The sequence below is a fragment of the Myxine glutinosa genome, chromosome 1 (assembly GCF_964187855.1).
Source record: "Myxine glutinosa chromosome 1, kmMyxGlut1.1, whole genome shotgun sequence".
Classification (NCBI taxonomy): domain Eukaryota; kingdom Metazoa; phylum Chordata; class Myxini; order Myxiniformes; family Myxinidae; genus Myxine; species Myxine glutinosa.
Window position 1 is genome coordinate 19906791 of NC_136261.1, and position 24053 is coordinate 19930843.

Here is a 24053-nt window from a genome sequence, read left to right on the forward strand (position 1 = left end):
GGAGTCTGTGAGTGTTTGAAGGGAGTCTAGGAGTCTTTGCCAGGATTCTGGGAGTGTTTGCAGGAAGTTTGTGAGTGTTTGAAGGGAGTCTGGGAGTCATTGCCGGGATTCTGGGAGTGTTTGCAGGGAGTTTGTGAGTGTTTGCAGGGAGTCTGTAAGTGTTTGGAGGGAGTCTGTGAGTGTTTGAAGGGAGTCTAGGAGTCTTTGCCGGGATTCTGGGAGTGTTTGTAGGGAGTATGTGAGTGTTTTCATGGAGTGTATGAGTGTTTGCAGGGAGTGTGTGAGTGTTTGCAGGGAGTCTGTAAGTGTTTGCAGGGTGTCTGTAAGTGTTTGCAGGGTGTCTGTAAGTGTTTGGTGGGAGTCTGTGACTGTTTGCAGGGTGTTGCGAGTGTTTGGAGAGAGTCTGTGAGTGTTTGCATTGAGTCTGTGAGTGTTTGCAGGGAGTCTGTGAGTGTTTGCAGGGAGTCTGTGAGTGTTTGCAGGGAGTCTGTAAGTGTTTGCAGGGTGTCTGTAAGTGTTTGGTGGGAGTCTGTGACTGTTTGCAGGGTGTTGCGAGTGTTTGGAGAGAGTCTGTGAGTGTTTGCAGGGAGTCTGTGAGTGTTTGCATTGAGTCTGTGAGTGTTTGCAGGGAGTCTGTGAGTGTTTGCATTGAGTCTGTGAGTGTTTGCAGGGAGTCTGTAAGTGTTTGCAGGGAGTCTGTGAGTGTTTGCATTGAGTCTGTGAGTGTTTGCAGGGAGTCTGTGAGTGTTTGCATTGAGTCTGTGAGTGTTTGCAGGGAGTCTGTGAGTGTTTGCAGGGAGTCTGTGAGTGTTTGCAGGGAGTCTGTGAGTGTTTGCAGGGAGTCTGTAAGTGTTTGCAGGGTGTCTGTAAGTGTTTGGTGGGAGTCTGTGACTGTTTGCAGGGTGTTGCGAGTGTTTGGAGAGAGTCTGTGAGTGTTTGCAGGGAGTCTGTGAGTGTTTGCATTGAGTCTGTGAGTGTTTGCAGGGAGTCTGTGAGTGCCGGAGAGCTCTGGGGTCCTGGTTAGGCTTAGTGCCCCCGCTGTTTCTGCGATAGACATGGAGCAATCAGCAATTTAAATATTTGTGGGTTCGTCTATCACATACATGACTTCATCACATGATACTCTGTTCATCACTCTGGAGGATGGAATCTCTGCTGAGTCGAGAGACTGAATTTGGCCATTGAAGGTTCTCTCGCTGCATGGAAGAACATGTTTGATCAAGAAGTTTATCATTCCGAAGCGATGTTCAAGCTTCCCTGTATCAGTATTCCAGACCAGTTTCTGGCTCATGTGAAAAGGAAGTTTTCGGATTTCTTTTGGAGTGTCCTTTTTTGGACTGCTGCAGGTGGCAATGTACTTCCTCGTTATGTTTTTCTCCCTCCCTTGCCCATTTGACCACATTAAGGGCCTATCTCCCACCAATACCCATAATTTGGGGTAACCTGTGTTTGTGTTCTGGGGCTTTATTGCCACATTTTACTAATTTTCCTTGTGGATGTTGTTTCTGTGCTGCATTGAAACCGATCTTTCATGCATGTGCAATGCCCTAGTTTTCGACCAATAATTATCTCGCTGGTTAAGAATATGCACCCCATGCGTGAAGCGCACAACAGGGTTAAGCATTAGGTTCACTGCGACTGTCTGTCCACAGATGTCATTTTATGATCCAGTAACTATCCCCGCTAACACAACACCGTTGGGCCGACGTTGGCCCAACGGTGTTGTGTTAGCGGGGATATCATTTAAATTGAATTTTATGGATTGAACATTTTCAAATTTCTTAAATCCTCAATTTTCATCCGATTGACTTAAAATTTGAATAGGATTTACATATCGGCTTACTGAATTCAACTACCAACTATTTTTGAGATCAGCGTAGGCCAAAAGGTCAACGTAGGCCAAAGGATAACCACTTTTTAAATTTTTTTTCTAAAATCCTCAATTTTTATCCGATTCACGTGAAATTTGAATGGAATTTACATATCAGTTAACTGAATTCAACCAACAACTATTTTTGAGATCAACATAGGCCAAAAGGTCAACATAGGCCCAAGGTCAACTGCTTTTTTCAAATTTCTAAAAGCCTCAATTTTCATCCGATTGACTGGAAATTTGAATCGGATTTTCATATCAACCAACTGAATTCAACCACCAATTATTTTTGAGGTTAAAAGGATTCTCTACTGAGTGCCATTCCACTTTGTTCTGTTTTGCCAAGTGACGCTCTATGAGTGATTTTTCATCTGTTTGTCTATCAGTTTGTCTGTTCGTTTGTTTGTCCCAACGGAATAAATATGATTTTCTCTGCAACTGTTAATCCGATTGACAGGAAATTTTCACCATGGGTGCAACTCCACCTGTAAAATTTTTTATGATAATTATGACGTTATATGTCACGTGGTTTGGCCGCCATCTTGGGAAAACCAAAAAATTTGCACCTCTATATCTCCTAAAGCGCTGAATAGACAAAATTGAAACATGGCTCATTGTAAAGAACTCTCCATGGGAAATATAATATATTAATGATGATGTCATAGGTGCCTCCATTATGACGTCATAATTCTACAAGTAGAAAACTTCATCGATCAAGATGAAATTTCTTGAGCATAATCTCGGGATAAATTGGTGGAGAAAAAATAATAATAACGTCATCGGTCAGGTGGTTCGGCCGCCATATTTAATTTAACACAAAAGCTTTAAAAACCACTGAAAACACATCCTGGCGAGGGTCTGCAATCTCTGATTGCTTATTCTTGTTTGCTATGTTTCTCGCCTCACTTCACCAACACTTTATTTTCAGACATCCTGTCCAGAAGGAAAGGAACTCACTGGATCTTCTTGTGATTTTCATTTTGACATCTGCAAAACTTGCAATTTACAAAGCGAGAAAGGCGAAGATTGGTAACATATAGTATAAAGATGCAAGATAGCTCTGCAGGCCTGAAAGCTTTGTTGTGCTCACGGATTGTTTTGGAGTTCAAGGCGGTGCAATACTTTGGGAATGTTCAGAGGTTCGTGGCAATTTGGACATTGAACGATGGGCTTTGGTGTAATTCGCCTCCAGGCACTTTGCTTTTGCTGGTATGATTACCAGTTTTGTTCTTCTTTGTTTGATGTGTTTTCTGTTTCTTCTTCATTATATCTATCTTGTTCGTGTTTTATCCCTTAAAAGGCTCTGCCTTTGTCCACTGCATTTATGGCCATGGATTTTCAGTGGATGAGCACTGTTTTTGAGCGACACTAAGCAAACAGTTTCTGTCTGCCTGAAGTTTCTTGTGCCTTGAGCACTCATTCCAACCTTCTTGTGGGGTCAGTTAGGGACAGATTTTGGCCCAAGTCTAACAGAAACTGACTTACAAGCCCTGACGGCAACTTCTGCTATGATCAATTGGCGGAAGATATTTTGATATTTTAGGTCCACCCTGTAAGGCTAGCAGACAGGACATCCAGCTTAATGTCCCTCCGAGGGACGGCTCATGAGAGATGCTGCTTGCGAAGCACCCAGCCAACCGTTAAAAGTCGTGCCGAGAACAAAACCCAGACTAGACAGCTCAGAGGCCAGTGTGAATATACCTTTGCACCATCCTGCTGGGTCTTTAACAAAACAATGCCCTCTGTCAATTGAAGTTGTGAAAAGAATCATCAATGGATGTTTTGTCTGTCTTGCAGTTCCGTCTCATCAAGGTAACAATTGAGTTCTTTTTGTCCCCCGTCGCACCGCGGAGCGAAAGGGGGACTATGGTTTTCCTCTCCGTCCGTGTGTGCGTGCGTGCGTCCGTGCGTGCGTCTGTGCGTGCGTGCATAAGCGAAGGACCGAATTCTAATTTGGTGTGTGCGTGCAACTCGGCATATGGAAGAACCCTATTGAAAATTAGGTCGCCACGTCAAAATCCAAGATGGCCGCCGCCATGTATGTCTGACACCATGTATGTCTGAACCTTGTGAGCGGAATATCTTGAAAAATAAGCGAAGTACCAACTTCTAATCTGGTGTGTGTGTGTATCCAGGCATAAGGAAGAACGCTGTTGAAAATTGGGTCGCCATGTCAAAATCCAAGATGGCCGCCTTGCGTCTTCCACTTTGTCAACTCACATTACTTCAACGACGGGGGACCTAGGCGTAACGCTTGTTCTAATGTTTATGCAACGCAACGACATGCAGTTGCACCCCACATTGAACTAGATTGTATTCATAGAATACTTACCCTGCGCAGTCAACTTGGTGTGAGCCAACTCTTCTGTTTTTGAACGTTTCTTTTTTTGTGATCCAATATGGCCGCCAGACCACGTGAGTGATGACATCATCAATTTATATTCTCTTATATAATTGTTGCATAGATCGTGCTCAATAAATTCCAAACTGATCAGACTAAGCGTTGTCCCTGTTGAATTTTGATGTCATAATTATGGCACCAATGACGTCATCGTTAACAACAGCTATTCCCCATATGGGGTTATTTACAATGAGCCATGTTTCAATTTTTTCCATAGAGAGGTATTGGAGATATAGAGGTGCAACGTTTTTCGGTTTTTCCAAGATGGCGCCTGTAACACATGACCTATGCCGTCATGATTGTCATTAAAAAAAATTCTAAAGAAGACGCTCCTGTGGTGAAAATTTCATGTCCATCAGACCAACAGTTGAAATATTCTAAAAGACCAACAGTGAAAAAAATGTAATGATGATCGGATGGATAAGTGTTGTATTTGTCGAATTATGACGTCATAACGAAGGCACCGATGACGTCATCATTAACATATCTTATTCCCCATGGGGAGTCGGTGACAATGAGCCAGGTCTCCATTTTTTCCATGGAGTGGTTTCAGAGATATAGAGGTGCGAAGTTTTTCCAAGATGGCGCCTGTACCACGTGACCTATGACATCTTAATAATCATTAAAATATTCTACAGGAGAAGGCCCTCCTATGGTGAAAATTTCGTGTCAATCGGACCAAGAATTGCAGAGAAAAAATTCATACTGATCGAAACAAGCGTTGCACTTGTCGAATTATGACGTCATAATGAAAGTACCGATGACATCATCATTAACATATCTTATTCCCTAAGCGGAGTACTTGACAATGAGCCATGTTTCAGTTTTTTCCATGGAGCGGTTTCGGAGATATAGAGGTGCAACCTTTTTTCGATTTTTCCAAGATGGCGCCTGTACCACGTGACCTATGACATCATAATTATCATTAAAACAATTTCACAGGAGGAGCCGCTCATATTCTGCAAATTTCGTGCCAATCGGACTAACAGTTGCAGAGGATTTTTTTTTTTCATACTGATCAGATCAAGCGTTGTAATGGTCGAATTATGACGTCATAATTAAGGCACCGATGACATAGTTATCAACATATCTTATTCCCCATGGTGAGTAGTTCACAATGAGCCATGTTTCCATTTTTTTTCCATTGAGTGGTTTGGGAGATATAGAGGTGTAACGTTTTTCAAATATGGCGCTTGTACCACGTGACATATGTCATCATAATATTCATTAAACTATTCTACAGGAGGAGGCCCTCCTATGGTGAAAATTTCATTTCAATCGGACCAACGGTTGCCGATAAAATGAATTTTAAAAATGCAGGTACGACACACTGTAACAACTGCTGACACGCACGTACCTGAATGCTTAACCCCGCTTTTCGCTTCGCGAGCGCAGGGTAACTAGCTGAAGACACAGTACACTTTGATCTCTTCTTTTCCATTCATGTTTAGAACAAGAATTCATGACTTAGTATAAGTGTGCTATATGAGTTCCTTACGAGGGACTTCAATGCAAGAGGAGGCCATGAGGCCTGCCGATGTAGACTACATGCTTGCCAGATATGGCTGCTTGTGCACCATGCTCTAGCTCTAGCTTTTAAAATTCCGAGCGTCAAGCAAGGAAGCAGCACATACCATCCATTTTTTAGGTCTTAGGTTTGAATCGCCAACCTCCCAGACTCCCAGGCAGACGCCATAAAGATTGAGCTACCGAGTCTGGTGTAATCATCAAAATATACATATATTAAACTCGTCTTAAATTGTCTCCTGTTGCTGACACTTTATAAATGTTATGACATCTAAAAGTGCCTGAGATGAACAACTGCACATACAATTCACTGCTTTGGAAGCGCTTTTGGAAATGCCCGACATCTAATATTCAATGATATACGGACGGATGGGTTTATGAATGGATGAGTACACAGACTGATTATAAATATATGTATCGACGGATGGATAAACATATGGGTGGATGGATCGATGAATGAAATTGTCATTTTATTCATTGTAAAAAAAAAATGGACTCACCTATCCGTGCCTTTCCGATTGCGATGAGAAGCAGGAAAAGGCAGGTGTGTACCTGGGGAAACTCCATCACGCGAAAAATGTAGAAAACTGGAGAATTGCTTCGACTTCGACTGCAAAAGGTCTCAGAGACAGAGGTGGCTGTAGAATGTGGGAGTGGATGGGGGCTGCAGGGAGTGGATGGGGTCTGCAGGCTTACGCCTTGATTCACACTTCAATCCTCTGCCAGAAAAGTAAAGAAAATATTCTTTCACTTTTTGTTGCTTCTTCTCTTCCCCTCTCCATTTATTCCATTCTCCCATGTGAAACATCAGTTATCTGGCTACTTGTACGTCAAAGCCAAGCCAAGTTTGCATTCACTTGCTATCAACTGCGTTTTTTTTCTCTCTGACCAATCGAGACGAAGATCTATGGAGCTGTCCTAGACTGGTTGTCGATGTGAGCCTTTTTCCACTACTGGTTGTACAAGTTCGTTTGTTTTTTTTTGGATGGAGAAGGTTTTTTATGGTTGGATAAGTTTTTCGTTTTTTTTTTGGTTGGAGAAGTTTTATGTTTATTTTTAGTTGGAGAAGTTTGTTTTTTTTGGTTTGAGAAGTTTTGGGGGGGGGGGGGGGGGGTGGAGAAATGTTTGTATTTTTTTTGATTGGAGAAGTCTTTATTTCTTTTTTGGGGGTTGGAGAAGTTTTTTTTCATTTTTTTGGTTGGAGAAGTTTTTCGTTTTTTTTGGTTGGATAAGGTTTTTGTTTATTTTTAGTTGGAGAAGTTTTTTGGGGGGTTTGAGATGGGGTTTTTTTTGAATGGAGAAGTGTGTATTTTTTGGTTGGTGAAGTTTTTTGTTTATTTTTAGTTGGGGAAGTTTGTTTTTTTGGGTTGGAGAAGTTGTTTTTTTTGGATGGAAAAGTTGTTTTTTTTGGATGGAAAAGTGTTTGTATTTTTCTGATTGGAGAAGTTTTTCTTCATTTTTTGGTTGGATAAGTTTTCGGGTTTTTTTGATTGGAGAAGTTTTTTGTTTGTTTTTTTTGGTTGGAGAAGTTGTTTTTTTTGGATGGAAAAGTTGTTTTTTTTGGATGGAAAAGTGTTTGTATTTTTCTGATTGGAGAAGTTTTTATTTCTTTTTTGGGGTTGGAGAAGTTTTTCTTCATTTTTTGGTTGGATAAGTTTTCGGGTTTTTTTGATTGGAGAAGTTTTTTGTTTGTTTTTTTTGGTTGGAGAAGTTGTTTTTTTTGGATGGAAAAGTTGTTTTTTTTGGATGGAAAAGTGTTTGTATTTTTCTGATTGGAGAAGTTTTTATTTCTTTTTTTGGGGTTGGCGAAGTTTTTCTTCATTTTTTGGTTGGATAAGTTTTTCGGGTTTTTTTGGTTGGAGAAGTTTTTTGTTTGTTTTTTTTTGGTTGGAGAAGTTGTTTTTTTTGGATGAGAAGTGTTTTAATTTTTTTGGTTGCAGAAGTTTTATTTTTATTTTTTTGGTTTGATAAGTTTACTTCATTTTTTTGGTTGAGAAGTGTTTTTTTTTTGTTGTTGGAGAAGTTTTTATTTCTTTTTTTTGGGTTGGAGAAGTTGTTTTTTTGGTTGGAGTTTTTATTTCTTTTTTGGGTTGGAGAAGTTTTTTATTTTCTTTTTTTTGTTGGAGAAGTTATTTTTGGTTGGAGAAGTTTTTTTGGGTTGGAGAAGTTTTTTTAAATTTTATTTGTTGGAGAAGTTATTTTTGGTTGGAGAAGTTTTTTTGGGTTGGAGAAGTGTTTTTATTTTTTTGGTTGGAAAAGCTTTTATGTTTTTTTTGGTTGGAGAATTTTTTTTTTTTTCTTGGTTGGAGAAGTTATTTTGGGTTGGAGAAGTTTTTTGGGGTTGGAGAAGCTTTTTTCTTTAATTTTTTGTCAGAGAATTTTTTTTTGTTTTGGTTGGAGAAGTTTTTATTGGTTGGAGAAGTGTTGTTTTTTTTGGTTGGAGAAGTTTTTATTTCTTTTGTTTTTTGATTGAGAAGTTTTTTTTTGTTTTTTTTTTGGTTGGAGAAGCGAGGGCCACTGTTTGTAATTTCCACCGACTGCCAAGCATTCGTACATCGTGGCGAGCACGGGATGATTTTTTTTCACAACAGATGTTCCTGACACTTTCTCAGCCAAATACTTTTGTTTAAACTGTTGCTGTGGTAATTCTGCACATATACTGCATCTTAGAGATACCTGCGACGTTCTTTATTCCCCTAAGTGTTTATATACAGTACATAGTTGAAATATATTTACCTCCATCATGGAGGTTATGCTTTCACCCCTGTCTGTCTGTTTGTCTGTGAGCAGGATATCTCAAAAAGTTATGGACAGATTCGGACGAAACTTGGTGGACAGGTTGGGTGTGTGACAAAAAAGAATTGATTCGATTTTGGTGAAATCCAAATCCAGATCCGGACACGAGGAGTTTTTTTAAAAATTTTTAATGATTCTTCACCATTGAGTGATAGGGCCAAAATCAATATATAGGATGATATTTTTAAAAGTTATGAACGGATTTGGACGAAAACTATAGTTTTATGAGTTTGTTACCTGACAAGAATAAGCCGATTCGATTTTGGTTCAGGTACAAATCCAGGTCCGGCCTATCAGTAGCTGAACAGTTTACAAAACGTAAACTGTTCAGCCTGGCGGAGGTATGATCTCGACTGAGTGCTGTTCGAGTTTTGCTTTGTAATTACAAACCGAAATTAATTGCTTACTTTTTTCCGAGTACACCAGTTAACCTGGTTAAAATTCATATTATTAGTAAGTACCGCTTCCTCCAATGGCGAAATATGGTGTCAGTGAAATATCTTGCACCCAACCATTATAAAAATTGAGATTATGTCCCCTCCCCACAACACCTTCCCTGTTATAAAAAAATATGGTTGCACCCCTTCAACCTCACCATAGTATTCAAATTTGACTTGGACTAAAATGCGTAAATTAATCTGCCTTTTGCCTGGGTCATCAACTGTGCACTAAGTGAGTAAAGTTGGTCACAGCACCCCGAGCATATGCGCAAACTTTGGTGGAGATCAACCAAGCCGTTTTCGATTCCACAAGTACATACTTACATACATACAAACATACATACATACATACACACACACACACACACACACACACACACACACACACACATACATACATACATACATACATACATGCATATATACAGTCACGTGAAAAAGTAAGTACACCCCATGTAAAGTTTTGACTTTTTCAACATATTTCAACATACAGCTATTTGATCTTCATTTCAACAATATTGATAGATAAAGGTGATATTGAAGGAGCTCGGGCTCCCACGTCGATCGGAAGAATGGACGCGACAAAAAGCTGGAATTCGTCCGAGTTGCTTTATTCAAACAAAACACTCAGGTACTCTGAAAAGCCCGTTTATCGGGCAGCAATATATATACACACATTATCCCGGAGCGTTTGCCCAGGAAAGGCGAGAGGGGGCGTGGCCGAGCGTCCTGGCTGCGGCCTGGCAAGTTTCATCCATGACCCTGGAACGCAGATTTTTCGGGATCACGACACGACATCCCCAGAGTAGGCAACCATTTTCCACGCTGAGTTCGTTTTTACGTGCTTTAAAAGCCGCAAAATCTGGGTCACCCTCAGGTAGCAAATGCCATCCAAGCTGTACAGCCTGGACAGTTCTGGACAGAACGGGGTCTCGTCGAGTATGAGTGCGGATCTGGCCGGAATCGACAGCACAATCTTCCAGATGATCCATCAGTGCGATAATGGATCCTGGTGTAGGCGAATCATCAACGGATTCTGGAAGGGGTAACCGACTCATGGCATCTGCATTTGTGATAGACGAACCGGGCTTATAACATATGGTGTAGTCATAAGCAGCGAGAAACAGGGACCAGCGGATGATCCTGGGCGGTAGTGTGTCAGATGTCGCCTTAGTTGGACCAAACAGACTGATCAGCGGCTTGTGATCAGTGCGAATCGTGAAATGATGTCCAAGAAGGTACTGGCGAAATTTGCCGACGCCGAAAACGATTCCCAATCCTTTCTTGTCAAGTTGGGAATAGTTTTTCTCTGCCGGGGACAACGTTCTGGATGCAAATGCAACCGGTCTTTCCGTACCGTCAGGCATCACGTGTGATAATACACTCCCCACTCCATACCGACAGGCATCGCATGTCAGCACAAGATCCTTCTCTGGATCAAAATGAACGAGAACATTGGACGATTTGAGCAGATCCTTAGAGGTCTGGAATGCTGATTGTTCAGTAAACCCCCAGCTCCAGGAGACTCCTTTCCTCAAAAGCCGATAAAGGGGGCCCAAAACGTCGGTCACATTCGGGATGTAACGACCATAGAACTGAAGCAAACCGAGGTATGACTTCAATTCGGTCACATCTCGTGGAGCAGGAGCATCCTTGATAGCTCGGACTTTCTCATCTGTCGGGTGTAGACCCTCGGCATCAATCGTATGACCCAGGTACGTGACTGATGGCACCATAAACTTGCACTTGTCTCGACGCAAACGTAGGCCGGAGTCCGAAATCTTCTTCAGAACTCTCTCCAGGTTCTGTAGATGTTCCGCGTCCGTACGACCAGTAACCAGAATATCATCCTGGTAACAAACGACGTTGCGTTCGGCGGCAAACAAACTGTCCATGACACGCTGATAAATTCCAGGTGCAGATTTCACTCCAAAACTAAGTCGGTGGTACCTGTACAACCCACGATGCGTGTTGATGGTAAGATACTGTTTCGAATTCTCGTCCAAGCAGAGCTGTAGATAGGCGGATTTGAGATCGAGTTTCGTAAAAGTCTTGCCTCCCGTGAGACGAGCATAGAGGTCTTCGATCCTCGGGATTGGATATTTATCCAATGAAGAACACCTGTTCACGGTCATTTTATAATCTCCACATATGCGGATGGACTGGTCCGATTTTATGACCGGAACGATGGGCGCCGCCCATTCGGCATACTGGATTTGCTCGATGATCCCCAGATTTTCAAGATGATCCAGTTCCTTGACAATCCGCTCACGCAGGGCGAAAGGAACTGGGCGAGCCCTGCAAAATATAGGATTGGCATCCCGGTCAACCCTGAGTTTAGCCGTATGTCCTTTCAAGGTTCCAAGCTCATCCTTGAAGACATCCGGGTACGTATCCAGCACATTTTTGAGTGTGTATGCTGCGGTAGGAGAAACGTTGGCTGCCCGGAGTTGATGAATGCTTTCCCACTTCAGTCGAATTATGCTCAACCAGTTCCTGCCGAGTAAGGAAGGGCCCTTTCCAGGAATGACGATCAGGGGTAGGTGAAACTCACGGTTATCGTAGCCCACCGTGACGTCACATGTACCGCAGGGAACAATCTTCTCACCTGTATAGGTGGAGAGTCCATAGGTAGTAGGTTTCAGATGGGGTCGGTCAGCATCACTCCACAGGTTTGTGAAAACAGCATGGCTGATGAGCGAGATGGCCGCACCAGTGTCGACCTCCATTTGCAATGGTCGATTGTTGATGACAACATTGGCAAGAAGAGGGTCCCGCCTATGGTGAGAATCAATATGAAGCAGGTCATACGATTCTGAGTTGTCGGAAACAGAGCTCACCTGGTCAAGCTCGGGTTCCTCCGAACCGATAAACTGATGAATCTTGTCAGCAGCTTTTCCTTTTCCCGATTTGCGAGTGATGCAAGCTGGAGCAATATGGCCAGTTTTCGAACAGAAATGGCAGGTGGCATCTTTGAACCGACACGTCTCCGGAGGGTGCTTTCCGTTGCACCGAAAACAGTTGTTGTGGGTTTGAGACTGCACTGGCTTCTGACGAGGAGCCTTGTTCCAACGTTTTGGCTGAACATGATCCAACCGATTCACAGCAGGGCTGGTACCAGACGAGCGAGTGGCACCGATGCTTGTAGCGTTGCGTTCAGCACTTTCCATGGAAATGGCGGTGTCTCTGGCATTTTGGAACGTCAGTCTTCTCTCAGCAAGCAGGCGTCTACGAGTGCGGTCATCGGACATGCCAACCACCAGCAAATCACGAAGCATGTCATCGATCGTGTCCCCAAACTCACACAGATGTGACAGTTTTTTGAGGTGTGCAATGAAGTCTGCGATCGACTGACCTTGCTGCTGTCTGCACATGTAAAAATTAAACCGACACAGGATGACTGAAGGAGATGGGTTGCAATGTTCCTTCAAAGCGGCCTTGAGCTCTGCATACGTGAGCTCCTGGATTGTCCGAGGCCGAATCAGGTTTTTAACAAGTGTGAACGTCTCACCTCCGCAAACGGACAGGAAGACGGCCTTCATCCGGCCTTTGGTCGCGATGCCGTTCGCCTCGAAGTAGAAAGACAACCGCTCAGAATACGTGTCAAAATCCCCCTCATGAGGGTCGAATTTATCGATATGGCCGAAAGAAGTCATGGTCTAGATGTTTATCCTCGTCACCATGTAAAGTATCTCAACAAACTGCGATCAATTGTCGTACGCGTTTATTCACTCTGCCGATCAAGGCCCGATTCACAGCAGCAGCATCCGAGGTCTGGCGTAGGGATACAACCTGGTCCCGGTGTAGGGATACAATGGTGAATATTTTACACTGCATACATGACAGTTCAGGAGAACTGTGCTGGGTTCAGGAGAACTGTGCTGGGTTCAGGAGAACTTTGCTGCGTTCAGGAGAACTGTGATGGGTTCAGGAGAACTGTGATGGGTTCAGGAGAACTGTGATGCGTTCAGGAGAACTTTGCTGGGTTCAGGAGAAGTGGTGCTGGGTTCAGGAGAACTGTGATGGGTTCAGGAGAACTTTGCTGGGTTCAGGAGAAGTGGTGCTGGGTTCAGGAGAACTGTGATGGGTTCAGGAGAACTGTGCTGGGTTCAGGAGAACTGTGATGGGTTCAGGAGAACTGTGCTGGGTTCAGGAGAACTGTGATGGGTTCAGGAGAACTGTGCTGGGTTCAGGAGAACTGTGATGGGTTCAGGAGAACTTTGCTGGGTTCAGGAGAAGTGGTGCTGGGTTCAGGAGAACTGTGATGGGTTCAGGAGAACTGTGCTGGGTTCAGGAGAACTGTGATGGGTTCAGGAGAACTGTGCTGGGTTCAGGAGAAATGTGCTGGGTTCAGGAGAAGTGGTGCTGGGTTCAGGAGAACTGTACTGGGTTCAGGAGAACCGTGCTGGGTTCAGGAGAACTGTGCTGGGTTCAGGAGAACTGTGCTGGGTTCAGGAGAAGTGGTGCTGGGTTCAGGAGAACTTTGCTGGGTTCAGGAGAACTGTGCTGGGTTCAGGAGAACTGTGCTGGGTTCAGGAGAACTGTGCTGGGTTCAGAACTGTGATGGGTTCAGGAGAACTGTGCTGGGTTCAGGAGAACTGTGCTGGGTTCAGAACTGTGATGGGTTCAGGAGAACTGTGCTGGGTTCAGAACTGTGCTGGGTTCAGAACTGTGATGGGTTCAGTACTGTGATGGGTTCAGAACTGTGATGGTTTCAGAACTGTGATGGGTTCAGATCTGTGATGGGTTCAGAACTGTGCTGGGTTCAGAACTGTGATGGGTTCAGAACTGTGATGGGTTCAGAACTGTGCTGGGTTCAGGAGAACTGTGCTGGGTTCAGGAGAACTGTGCTGGTTCAGGAGAACTGTGCTGGTTCAGGAGAACTGTGCTGGGTTCAGGAGAACTGTGCTGGGTTCAGGAGAACTGTGCTGGGTTCAGGAGAACTGTGCTGGGTTCAGGAGAACTGTGCTGGGTTCAGGAGAACTGTGCTGGGTTCAGGAGAACTGTGCTGGGTTCAGGAGAACTGTGATGGGTTCAGGAGAACTGTGATGGGTTCAGGAGAACTGTGATGGGTTCAGGAGAACTGTGATGGGTTCAGGAGAACTTTGCTGGGTTCAGGAGAACTGTGATGGGTTCAGGAGAACTTTGCTGGGTTCAGGAGAACTGTGATGGGTTCAGGATAACTGTGCTGGGTTCAGGAGAACTTTGCTGGGTTCAGGAGAACTGTGATGGGTTCAGGAGAACTTTGCTGGGTTCAGGAGAACTGTGATGGGTTCAGAAGAACTGTGCTGGGTTCAGGAGAACTGTGCTGGGTTCAGGAGAACTGTGCTGGGTTCAGGAGAACTTTGCTGGGTTCAGAAGAACTGTGATGGGTTCAGGAGAATTGTGCTGGGTTCAGGAGAACTGTGATGGGTTCAGGAGAATTGTGCTGGGTTCAGGAGAACTGTGCTGGGTTCAGGAGAATTGTGATGGGTTCAGGAGAACTGTGCTGGGTTCAGGAGAACTGTGATGGGTTCAGGAGAATTGTGATGGGTTCAGGAGAATTGTGATGGGTTCAGGAGAATTGTGATGGGTCCAGGAGAACTGTGATGGGTTCAGGAGAATTGTGATGGGTTCAGGAGAACTGTGATGGGTTCAGGAGAACTGTGATGGGTCCAGGAGAACTGTGATGGGTTCAGGAGAACTGTGCTGGGTTCAGGAGAATTGTGATGGGTTCAGGAGAACTGTGCTGGGTTCAGGAGAACTGTGATGGGTTCAGGAGAACTGTGCTGGGTTCAGAACTGTGATGGGTTCAGGAGAACTGTGCTGGGTTCAGGAGAACTGTGCTGGGTACAGAACTGTGCTGGGTTCAGGAGAACTGTGCTGGGTTCAGGAGAACTGTGCTGGGTTCAGGAGAACTGCGCTGGGTTCAGGAGAACTGTGATGGGTTCAGGAGAACTGTGATGGGTTCAGGAGAACTGTGCTGGGTTCAGGAGAACTGTGCTGGGTTCAGGAGAACTGTGCTGGGTTCAGGAGAACTGTGCTGGGTTCAGGAGAATTGTGATGGGTTCAGGAGAACTGTGCTGGGTTCAGGAGAACTGTGATGGGTTCAGGAGAACTGTACTGGGTTCAGAACTGTGATGGGTTCAGGAGAACTGTGCTGGGTTCAGGAGAACTGTGCTGGGTACAGAACTGTGCTGGGTTCAGGAGAACTGTGCTGGGTTCAGGAGAACTGTGCTGGGTTCAGGAGAACTGCGCTGGGTTCAGGAGAACTGTGATGGGTTCAGGAGAACTGTGATGGGTTCAGGAGAACTGTGCTGGGTTCAGGAGAACTGTGCTGGGTTCAGGAGAACTGTGCTGGGTTCAGGAGAACTGTGCTGGGTTCAGGAGAACTGTGCTGGGTTCAGGAGAACTGTGCTGGGTTCAGGAGAACTGTGCTGGGTTCAGGAGAACTGTGATGGGTTCAGGAGAACTGTGCTGGGTTCAGGAGAACTGTGCTGGGTTCAGGAGAACTGTGCTGGGTTCAGGAGAACTGTGCTGGGTTCAGGAGAACTGTGCTGGGTTCAGGAGAACTGTGCTGGGTTCAGGAGAACTGTGCTGGGTTCAGGAGAACTTTGCTGGGTTCAGGAGAACTGTGCTGGGTTCAGGAGAACTGTGCTAGGTTCAGGAGAACTGTGCTGGGTTCAGGAGAACTGTGCTGGGTTGAGGAGAACTGTGCTGGGTTGAGGAGAACTGTGCTGGGTTCAGGAGAACTGTGATGGGTTCAGGAGAACTGTGATGGGTTCAGGAGAACTGTGCTGGGTTCACGAGAACTGTGCTGGGTTCACGAGAACTGTGCTGGGTTCAGGAGAACTGTGCTGGGTTCAAGAGAACTGTGCTGGGTTCAGGAGAACTGTGCTGGGTTCAGGAGAACTGTGCTGGGTTCAGGAGAACTTTGCTGGGTTCAGGAGAACTGTGCTGGGTTCAGGAGAACTGCGCTGGGTTCAGGAGAACTGTGCTGGGTTCAGGAGAACTGTGCTGGGTTCAGGAGAACTGTGCTGCGTTCAGGAGAACTGTGCTGGGTTCAGGAGAACTGTGCTGGGTTCAAGAGAACTGTGCTGGGTTCAGGAGAACTGTGCTGGGTTCAGGAGAACTTTTCTGGGTTCAGGAGAACTGTGCTGGGTTCAGGAGAACTGTGCTGGGTTCAGGAGAACTATGCTGGGTTCAGGAGAACTGTGCTGGGTTCAGGAGAACTGTCCTCGGTTCAGGAGAACTGTGCTGGTTCAGGAGAACTGTGCTGGGTTCAGGAGAACTGTGCTGGGTTCAGGAGAACTGTGCTGGGTTCAGGAGAACTGTGCTGGTTCAGGAGAACTGTGCTGGGTTCAGGAGAACTGTGCTGGTTCAGGAGAACTGTGCTGGGTTCAGGCTATGCCAACCTGAAGATATACAGAAAAATATTATAGGTTATAACCTGAAAATGTATAGATACTATTAGCATGATATGAATTCCAAACTTTATACATTCTTAAAATATATACACATTGCATTTAAACATTTTAGCATCAAGTCATTAACTCTCAGCACGGAACCAGCACGAAAAATTGCAATGCCGCGTGGAAATTTTTACTTAAAAATTCATAGCTTGGTCAATTTTCATCCATTTTAAATAATTTTAAGTGCATTCTAAAGCTCTTTTTATGAGAAATAATATTCTACAATAGTTGTATTGAAACAAAAATACAGAAAAATAATAATTTATGATCACTCGAAATCACCCATCATGGACTAATGTAATTGGACCACGTGTATAACTGAAAATCCTGACGTGCTGAGAAAATTCTGACTTCAGATTCAGAATCAGAAAACTCGATTTGGTTTAGAACATGTTTCTACCCCTGTAGTAAAATCTTTGTTGTCCAGTGTCGTGAACAAATAAACAAAATGAGTACTTATACAAACAAATTATTATCACCGCTACTACCTTAACGGCTCCAGTTTCTCCCACTTACTTGTGATAAATTTACGCCAGGTCATTCACGAACCGGCTGGCTAGCGCTGACATTCGATTGAAGCTGATTTGGTTGGAATTTGTTGGAGAAAAATCTATGAGAGGAAGAAGAACCGCAGATCAGTAAAAGAAGCAGTAGTTTTGAGAGGAAGAAGAATCTCGGTTCCTTAAAAGAAGCGGGGCTAGGGAGAGGAAGAAGAACCTCGGTTCATTAAAAGAAGCGGAAGTGTTTCCGTAGTAACTGAACTGGAAGTTTTTTTTATAGGTAAGACGACTTTTGCTACGAACAGCAGGCACTATGATTATTGTTAATATTGTTATTTATAATATAGTTTATATTATTAGATAAACTCCCTTTGTTAAATAAGGCTTTTTGCCGCTAAATTGCGTATTGACGTTTGCATTAGGCGCTACTGAAGTCTGAAGTGATTCGACCGCCCATTGACGTGAGGAGATTTTTCTTTAGTTTCTCGTAAAGACGCAAAGGCGGGATTCCTCATGTGGAGTTGTTTGGTGAATGAATCCCCACGGGGCCCGACGTAACCGGCAAGGGAGGCGTTCTCCTTCAATGGGGAGTGACTGTTATTTACTCGTCGCCGTCCATATAATACGTACCGCCGTACCGGTAACTCATGCTTGGCCCAGTCGAAGAACGGACGGCGACCTGCAGACGTGAAAGGCATCTTTAGAAAGGAGTAGGCCATTGTGTGGTTCACTAGGTCAGGGCCAAATTCCCGGGTTCATCATCATCATCATCCTGCTTTCGGTCCACTGTAAGACGAAGACCTCCCTGCACACCTTGGGGGTATTCTATGGGCACACTCTTCATACATGCTGAGTGCAGGTTCGTGAAAGAATTTCACACCGAAGGAAGTCAGCTTGTAATGGAAACCACCATGAACTGTTTGGCCAGTGTAGCACAGGCCATGGTGGTGAGATGGGCTGTAGAACTCTGCTGAGGGCAAGACACTTTTTCGAGTGTCCGCCCCGCAGGGTGGGAAGGCCCAAACAAAAGTTCCACTCGCACTAGCGTGGGCCAATAATGAGGCCCACCAAACACGAAGGCGGTCGTCATCCGCGCAGGAAGGACTTGTTACGGAGAGACGTCACAATCCCTTGCCTCCAATGACAGCATCGCTCTTGCCTTCCTGCCCGCCCCAGGATCCAGGAATTTGAAGACGGGGGGGGGGGGGGGTGGGGTGGGGGTGGGGGAGTGCATGAAACTAGTGCTTAAAGGGGGGCCTGGGGGTACTCAGGAAATTAAAAAAAAATTGATCGTCAGAAACGGCATTTTGTGCGTTCTTGGAAGTTTCTGCAGTTCCTTGCGTTCTTCCCTGGTCCAACAGCTCAGCAGATTTGCACCCCCTGCACCCTCACCCTGGATCGAAGGGGGGGGTGCGCACCCCCTGCACCCCCCACCCCCTGGATCCGCCCCTGCTCGCAAGTCACACGGTGATCGAAACGCCACACATCAGCTCACGCCTTCCAGAAGCCCTCACCTGCTCCTTTGTTACTTGTATGAGTCTGGTATTTTGGTGCCTTTTGGGGATTAGTTATTTATTATCTTGTACATAAGTTTGGCTGTTTTGTGTCTTACCTTGCCCATTTGTTTGGCCTTTTGCGCCACATCTGTCCGAGGATTGTTGTCTCAACTCCTTGTGTCTCATTTCATTTGATAAACAATTTAATCATAAGAAGCGTTTTTCTGTCTTTTTACTTCCCGTGCGTTTCACCGTAAAGTTTGACTTTCGTTTGGGTGATCCTTGGGGAACGTAATATCAAGAACAATTAATTAAGAACGCAGTGAATTAAAATGTCGTTTCAAATTCAGTGGATTTGTTTCAGACTAGATGGCTCCGACGGTCCGTCTGTGTTAACGTACCCCGTCTGACGTGACAATATCAATCTTAGTTATTTATATAATAAATAGGCCAAATGAGTATAAGAATATGTCACTGTAATCTGCATCATTAATACAATTGTGTTCTAATATTTTGAAGGATGGAGAAATATTTTGCCATTTGAACACCGTCAAACAGATATTGTGTGGCCTTCATTAACAAGCATTCCCATCGTTGATTCCATGAATAACTAGAAAGGCACTCGGTATAGCGCACACCTCCGTCAGGCTGAAATGTTTATGTTTTGGCTCCCACTGATAGGCCGGATCTGGATTCGGACTTGAACCAGAATCTAATCGGCTTGTTCTTGTCACCTAACGAACGCATCCACCAAGTTTATTCATAACTCGTCCATAACTTTTTTAAATATCATGTTATATATCACTATTAAACCGATATCTCATCATTATCCGTCCACAACTTTTTGAGATATAAAAATATATCATTTTTGGCCATATCACTGAATGGTGAAAAATCACTTAAAAAATTATACTAGCTGGATGTGGTTCTTCACCAAAATTGAATCGATTCTTCCTTGTCACACACACATCCTCTCCACCAAATTTCGTCCAAATCCATCCCTAACCTTTTGAGATATCCTGCTATGTATCGTTTTTGGCCCTATCTCCCAATGTTGAAGAATCACTTAGAAAATTAAATAATTCCCATATCCGAATCCATATTCAGATCTTCACCAAAATTGAATCGATTATTCCTTGTCACACACACATCCTCTCCACCAAATTTCGTCCAAATCCATCCCTAACCTTTTGAGATATCCTGCTATGTATCGTTTTTGGCCCTATCTCCCAATGTTGAAGAATCACTTAGAAAATTAAATAATTCCCATATCTGAATCCATATTCAGATCTTCAGCAAAATCGAATTTATTTGTCCTTGTCAGACACCCAACCTGTCTATCAAGTTTTGTCCTAATCCGTCCACAACGTTTTGAGATATCGTGCTATGTATCGTTTTTGGCCCTATCTCCCAATGGTGAAGAATCACTTAAAAAATTAAACAAGTCCCATATCCGAATCCATATTCAGATCTTCACCAAAATCGAATCTATTTGTCCTTGTCAGACACCCAACCTGTCCAACAAGTTTTGTCCTAATCCATCCACAACGTTTTGAGATATCCTGCTATGTATCGTTTTTGGCCCTATCTCCCAATGGTGAAGAATCACTTAAATAAATAAATAAGTCCCATATCCGAATCCATATTCAGATCTTCAGCAAAATCGAATCTATTTGTCCTTGTCAGACACCCAACCGGTCCACCAAGTTTTGTCCTAATCCGTCCACCACGTTTTGAGATATTCTGCTATGTATCGTTTTGGCCCTATCTCCCAATGGTGAAGAATCACTTAAATAAATAAATAAGTCCCATATCCGAATCCATATTCAGATCTTCAGCAAAATCGAATCTATTTGTCCTTGTCAGACACCCAACCGGTCCACCAAGTTTTGTCCTAATCCGTCCACAACGTTTTGAGATATCCTGCTATGTATCGTTTTTGGCCCTATCTCCCAATGGTGAAGAATCACTTTTTAAAATTCTAGTAGCCGGATCCGAATCCGGATCTTCACCAAAATCTAATCATTTTTCCTTCTCACTACATGCTGCCTCTCTGCCAAATTTCGTCTGAATCTGTCCACAACGTTTTGACATGTCTTGTTCACAAACGGACAAACGAACAAACAGACAGACAGGGGATGAAAACATAACCTCCACCCACCTTTGGTGGCGGAGGTAACAAGATCCACGAACCAGATTCATTTATGCCTTCAGGTCGCTTGATGTAATAATTAGATTATGTAAACCACGTTATTCACGACTCTTAAGTAACGATGTCCGTCCTCCCCTCCCTCCCTGGATTTCGTTTTTAGAGCGACGTTCTTTCTTGTTGATCGACGTGAAAAGGAAATGCCGGCAAAGCGTAAGAAAGGATCAAAAGTCAAGAGGGCGTCTCTTGCAAAAGATGAGAATATTGGTAAGTGATGCATTTAATAAATGTTTTAAAAAGCATAAAATTGTAGCGGCTACCGCTGGGTTTTCACAATCGCCTTGCACCTATCAAGGACGCGGAGCGATCACCATGCCGGGCTCGTCCAGGACGCCCGGGCAGGCCCGCGCTCAACTTGCCAGGCCTCGGTCGGGACGCCCGGGCAGGCTCGCCCTCAACTTGCCAGGCCGCAGCCAGTACGCTGGGCCACGCCCCCTCTCGCCTTTCCTGGGCAAACGCTCCGGGATAATATGTATATATATTGCTGCCCGATAAACGGGCTTTTCAGAGTGCCTGAGTGTTTGGTTTGATTAAAGCAACTCGGATGAATTCCAGCTTTTTGTCGCGTCCATTCTTCCGATCGACGTGGCAGCCCCAGCTCCTTCATTGGTGACCTACCGACATGGACACGGCAGTCGCCCTTAAACTGCCTACCTTCTGGGAGGCTCACGCGGCGGTTTGGTTCGCACAGGCGGATTCCCTGTTCGCCCTGCGAGGCATCACGGCCGACGACGCCCGCTTCCACCATGTGGTAGCAGCGCTCGGTTCGGCTACCGCAGCCCGCGCCCTGAGCTTCCTCGAAAGCCCGCCAGCCGCTGACAAATACGGCGCGATTAAGAAGCTTCTCCTCGACGCTTTCGCCCTCCCATCGGCGGAACGCGCACGGCGCCTGCTCGACCTGCCCAAGCTCGGCGACACGCGCCCTTCCAAGCGAATGGACTACATGCTTTCACTGCTCGGCGAGCACTCTCCGGCATTCCTGTTCTGGGAGCTGTTCCTCCGTCAGCTGCCTAACCCGGTACGCCTCACCCTGGCAAGCACGACGATCACAGATCCCCGGGCCCTTGCCAGAGAAGCCGACAAGATCTCCGCCGCAGGTCAGCGCATCGCAGCGGCGACATGGGACCCACCGCCGTCCGACGCAACACCCATGGCGCCCGAGCACCCGGCACGGTCGACGACCGAACTGCCGACGCAATTGGCGGCCGCTACACCGAGCCGACCACCTCCAGCACGACGACCGGGGCCTCCACCTGACCAAGCGTGGTGTTACTATCATGCCAGGTTCGGACAGAAGGCCCGGACATGCCGACCCCCGTGCACCTTCGGCAGGCCGGGAAACGGCCGGGCCGGCGTTCATTACCAGCCATGAGCGCCGGCCACACGGGCAACTTACTGTTCATCACGGATAAAGCGTCCGGACGGTGCTTCCTGTGCGACACCGGCGCCCAACTGAGCGTCATACCCGCCTCTGACCAGGACAGGCAGTCCGCGGTTTGCGGCCCCTCCTTGGTTGCGGCCAACGGATCGACCATCCGCACATTCGGCCCGCGCAACGTCACCCTCTGCTTCGGCGGCCAACGCTTTGCTTGGACGTTTGTAACCGCAAACGTGCCCATGGCTCTGCTAGGCGCCGACTTCCTCTGCGCACACGGACTGCTGGTGGACGTCCAACGGCGTCGTTTAATCAATGCCGAAACCTTCAGCTCCCTGGTATGCACATTGAGCAGCTCCGCGCCGACCGAGCTGGCATGCGCCGTCCCGGCGGCGAACGAGTTTGCTCGCCTGTTCACGGAGTTCCCGGCCCTCACGCGGCCGACGTTTTCGGCCGTCGCAGTACGGCATGGGATCGAGCACCACATACCAACCACGGGCCCGCCGGTCTACGCCAGGGCCCGCCGCCTCGACCCAGCCAAGCTCGCCGTGGTGAAGGCCGAATTCGACGCGTTGGAGCACCTCGGCATCGTGCGGCGCTCCGATAGCGCGTGGGCCTCGACACTGCACATCGTGCCAAAGCCGTGGGGTGGATGGCGCCCGTGTGGCGACTACCGCCGTCTCAATGACGCTACCACCCCCGACAGGTACCCGATCCCGCATATCCAAGACTTCTCCGCCCGTCTGGCGGGACGGGTCATTTTTTCAAAAATTGATCTCATACGGGGATATCACCAGGTACCTGTCAGGGCGGCCGACGTCCCTAAAACGGCAGTCATCACGCCGTTCGGCTTATTCGAATTCTTGCGGATGCCGTTTGGTCTCAAGAACGCGGCTCAGGCGTTCCAGCGCTTGATGGACGGCGTGCTGCGTGACCTGCCGTTCCTTTTCGTTTACCTGGACGACATCCTCGTCGCCAGCACGTCCCGGGCCGAGCACCTCCTCCACCTCCGAACACTGTTCGGGCGCCTCAGCGAGCACGGCCTCATCGTCAACCCGGCCAAATGCCACTTCGGCACGACGGCCATTGATTTTTTGGGCCACCACATCACCAAGAACGGGGCCGTGCCGCTGCCAACCAAGGTCGAGGCCATCACCACGTTCCCGCGTCCCCGCACCATAAAGGCCCTGCAGGAATTCCTGGGAATGGTGAATTTTTATCACCGCTTCGTGCCCCGTGCTGCTCAACTCATGAGGCCCCTCTACGAAGCCCTCCGGGGCAAGCCGGCCAAGCACGACATCGCCTGGTCCGCAGCAATGGATGCGGCCTTCCAAAGCTCAAAGCGGGCCCTCGCCGACGCAACACTGCTCGCTCACCCGGTGCTCAACGCTCCCATCGCCCTCACCACGGATGCCTCCGACTACGCGGTGGGCGCCGTACATGAGCAATGGGTGAACGGGGTTTGGCAGCCACTCGCTTTTTTCAGCCGGCAGCTCCGGCCGAACGAGCTCAAATACAGCACGTTTGACCGGGAGCTCCTCGGTCTACACCTGGCCGTCCGCCATTTCCGCCACCTCCTGGAGGGCCGACCTTTCACGGCGTTCGTCGACCACAAGCCGTTGGTTTACGCCATGGCCAAGGTCACGGAGCCGTGGTCAGCCCGCCAACAGCGCCACCTCTCCGCCGTGTCGGAGTTTACCACGGACATCCGGCACGTCGCCGGCAAAAACAACGCCGTGGCCGACTGTCTTTCCCGGGTCAGCGCGAACGCGGTCCACCTGGGCGTGGACTTTGCGCTTATGGCGGCGGACCAAACCACCGACACCACGGTGCAAGCCCTCCGGGCGGCGGACACGGGCCTCCGCCTGGCCGACATCCCCTTCGCGGACACTGTCCTGCTCTGCGACGTCTCCCAAGGCCAGCCTCGCCCCATCGTGCCCGTCACCTGGCAACGCCGCATCTTCGCCTCCCTCCACGGCCTTTCC

At 46.6% G+C, this 24053-nt stretch overlaps 1 protein-coding gene and 1 long non-coding RNA gene across 3 annotated transcripts in view; one reads left to right on the forward strand and one right to left on the reverse strand.

Annotated features, from left to right (window-relative positions):
- The window catches only part of LOC137421662 (uncharacterized), a 102569-nt gene extending 81428 nt beyond the window's left edge, over positions 1-21141 (reverse strand). Inside the window, exons 1-2 of one of the 2 annotated variants that reach the window (XM_078787148.1) lie at positions 20981-21141; positions 6302-6520 (exon numbers count right to left, since the gene is read on the reverse strand). In XM_078787148.1, coding sequence (XP_078643274.1) covers positions 6302-6368 — 67 coding nt within the window. In that variant the 5' untranslated portion in view covers positions 6369-6520; positions 20981-21141. Of the gene's footprint in view, positions 1-6301; positions 6521-17004; positions 17217-20980 lie in introns of those variants that run through there. The other variant, XM_068107943.2, reaches the window with a different exon arrangement.
- On the forward strand, positions 17224-21125 carry LOC137421672 (uncharacterized). Its single transcript, XR_010983385.2, has 3 exons — positions 17224-17268; positions 20797-20900; positions 20989-21125. It is a non-coding gene; the product is annotated as an uncharacterized LOC137421672 (long non-coding RNA).
- Positions 21142-24053: the final 2912 nt, after the last annotated feature.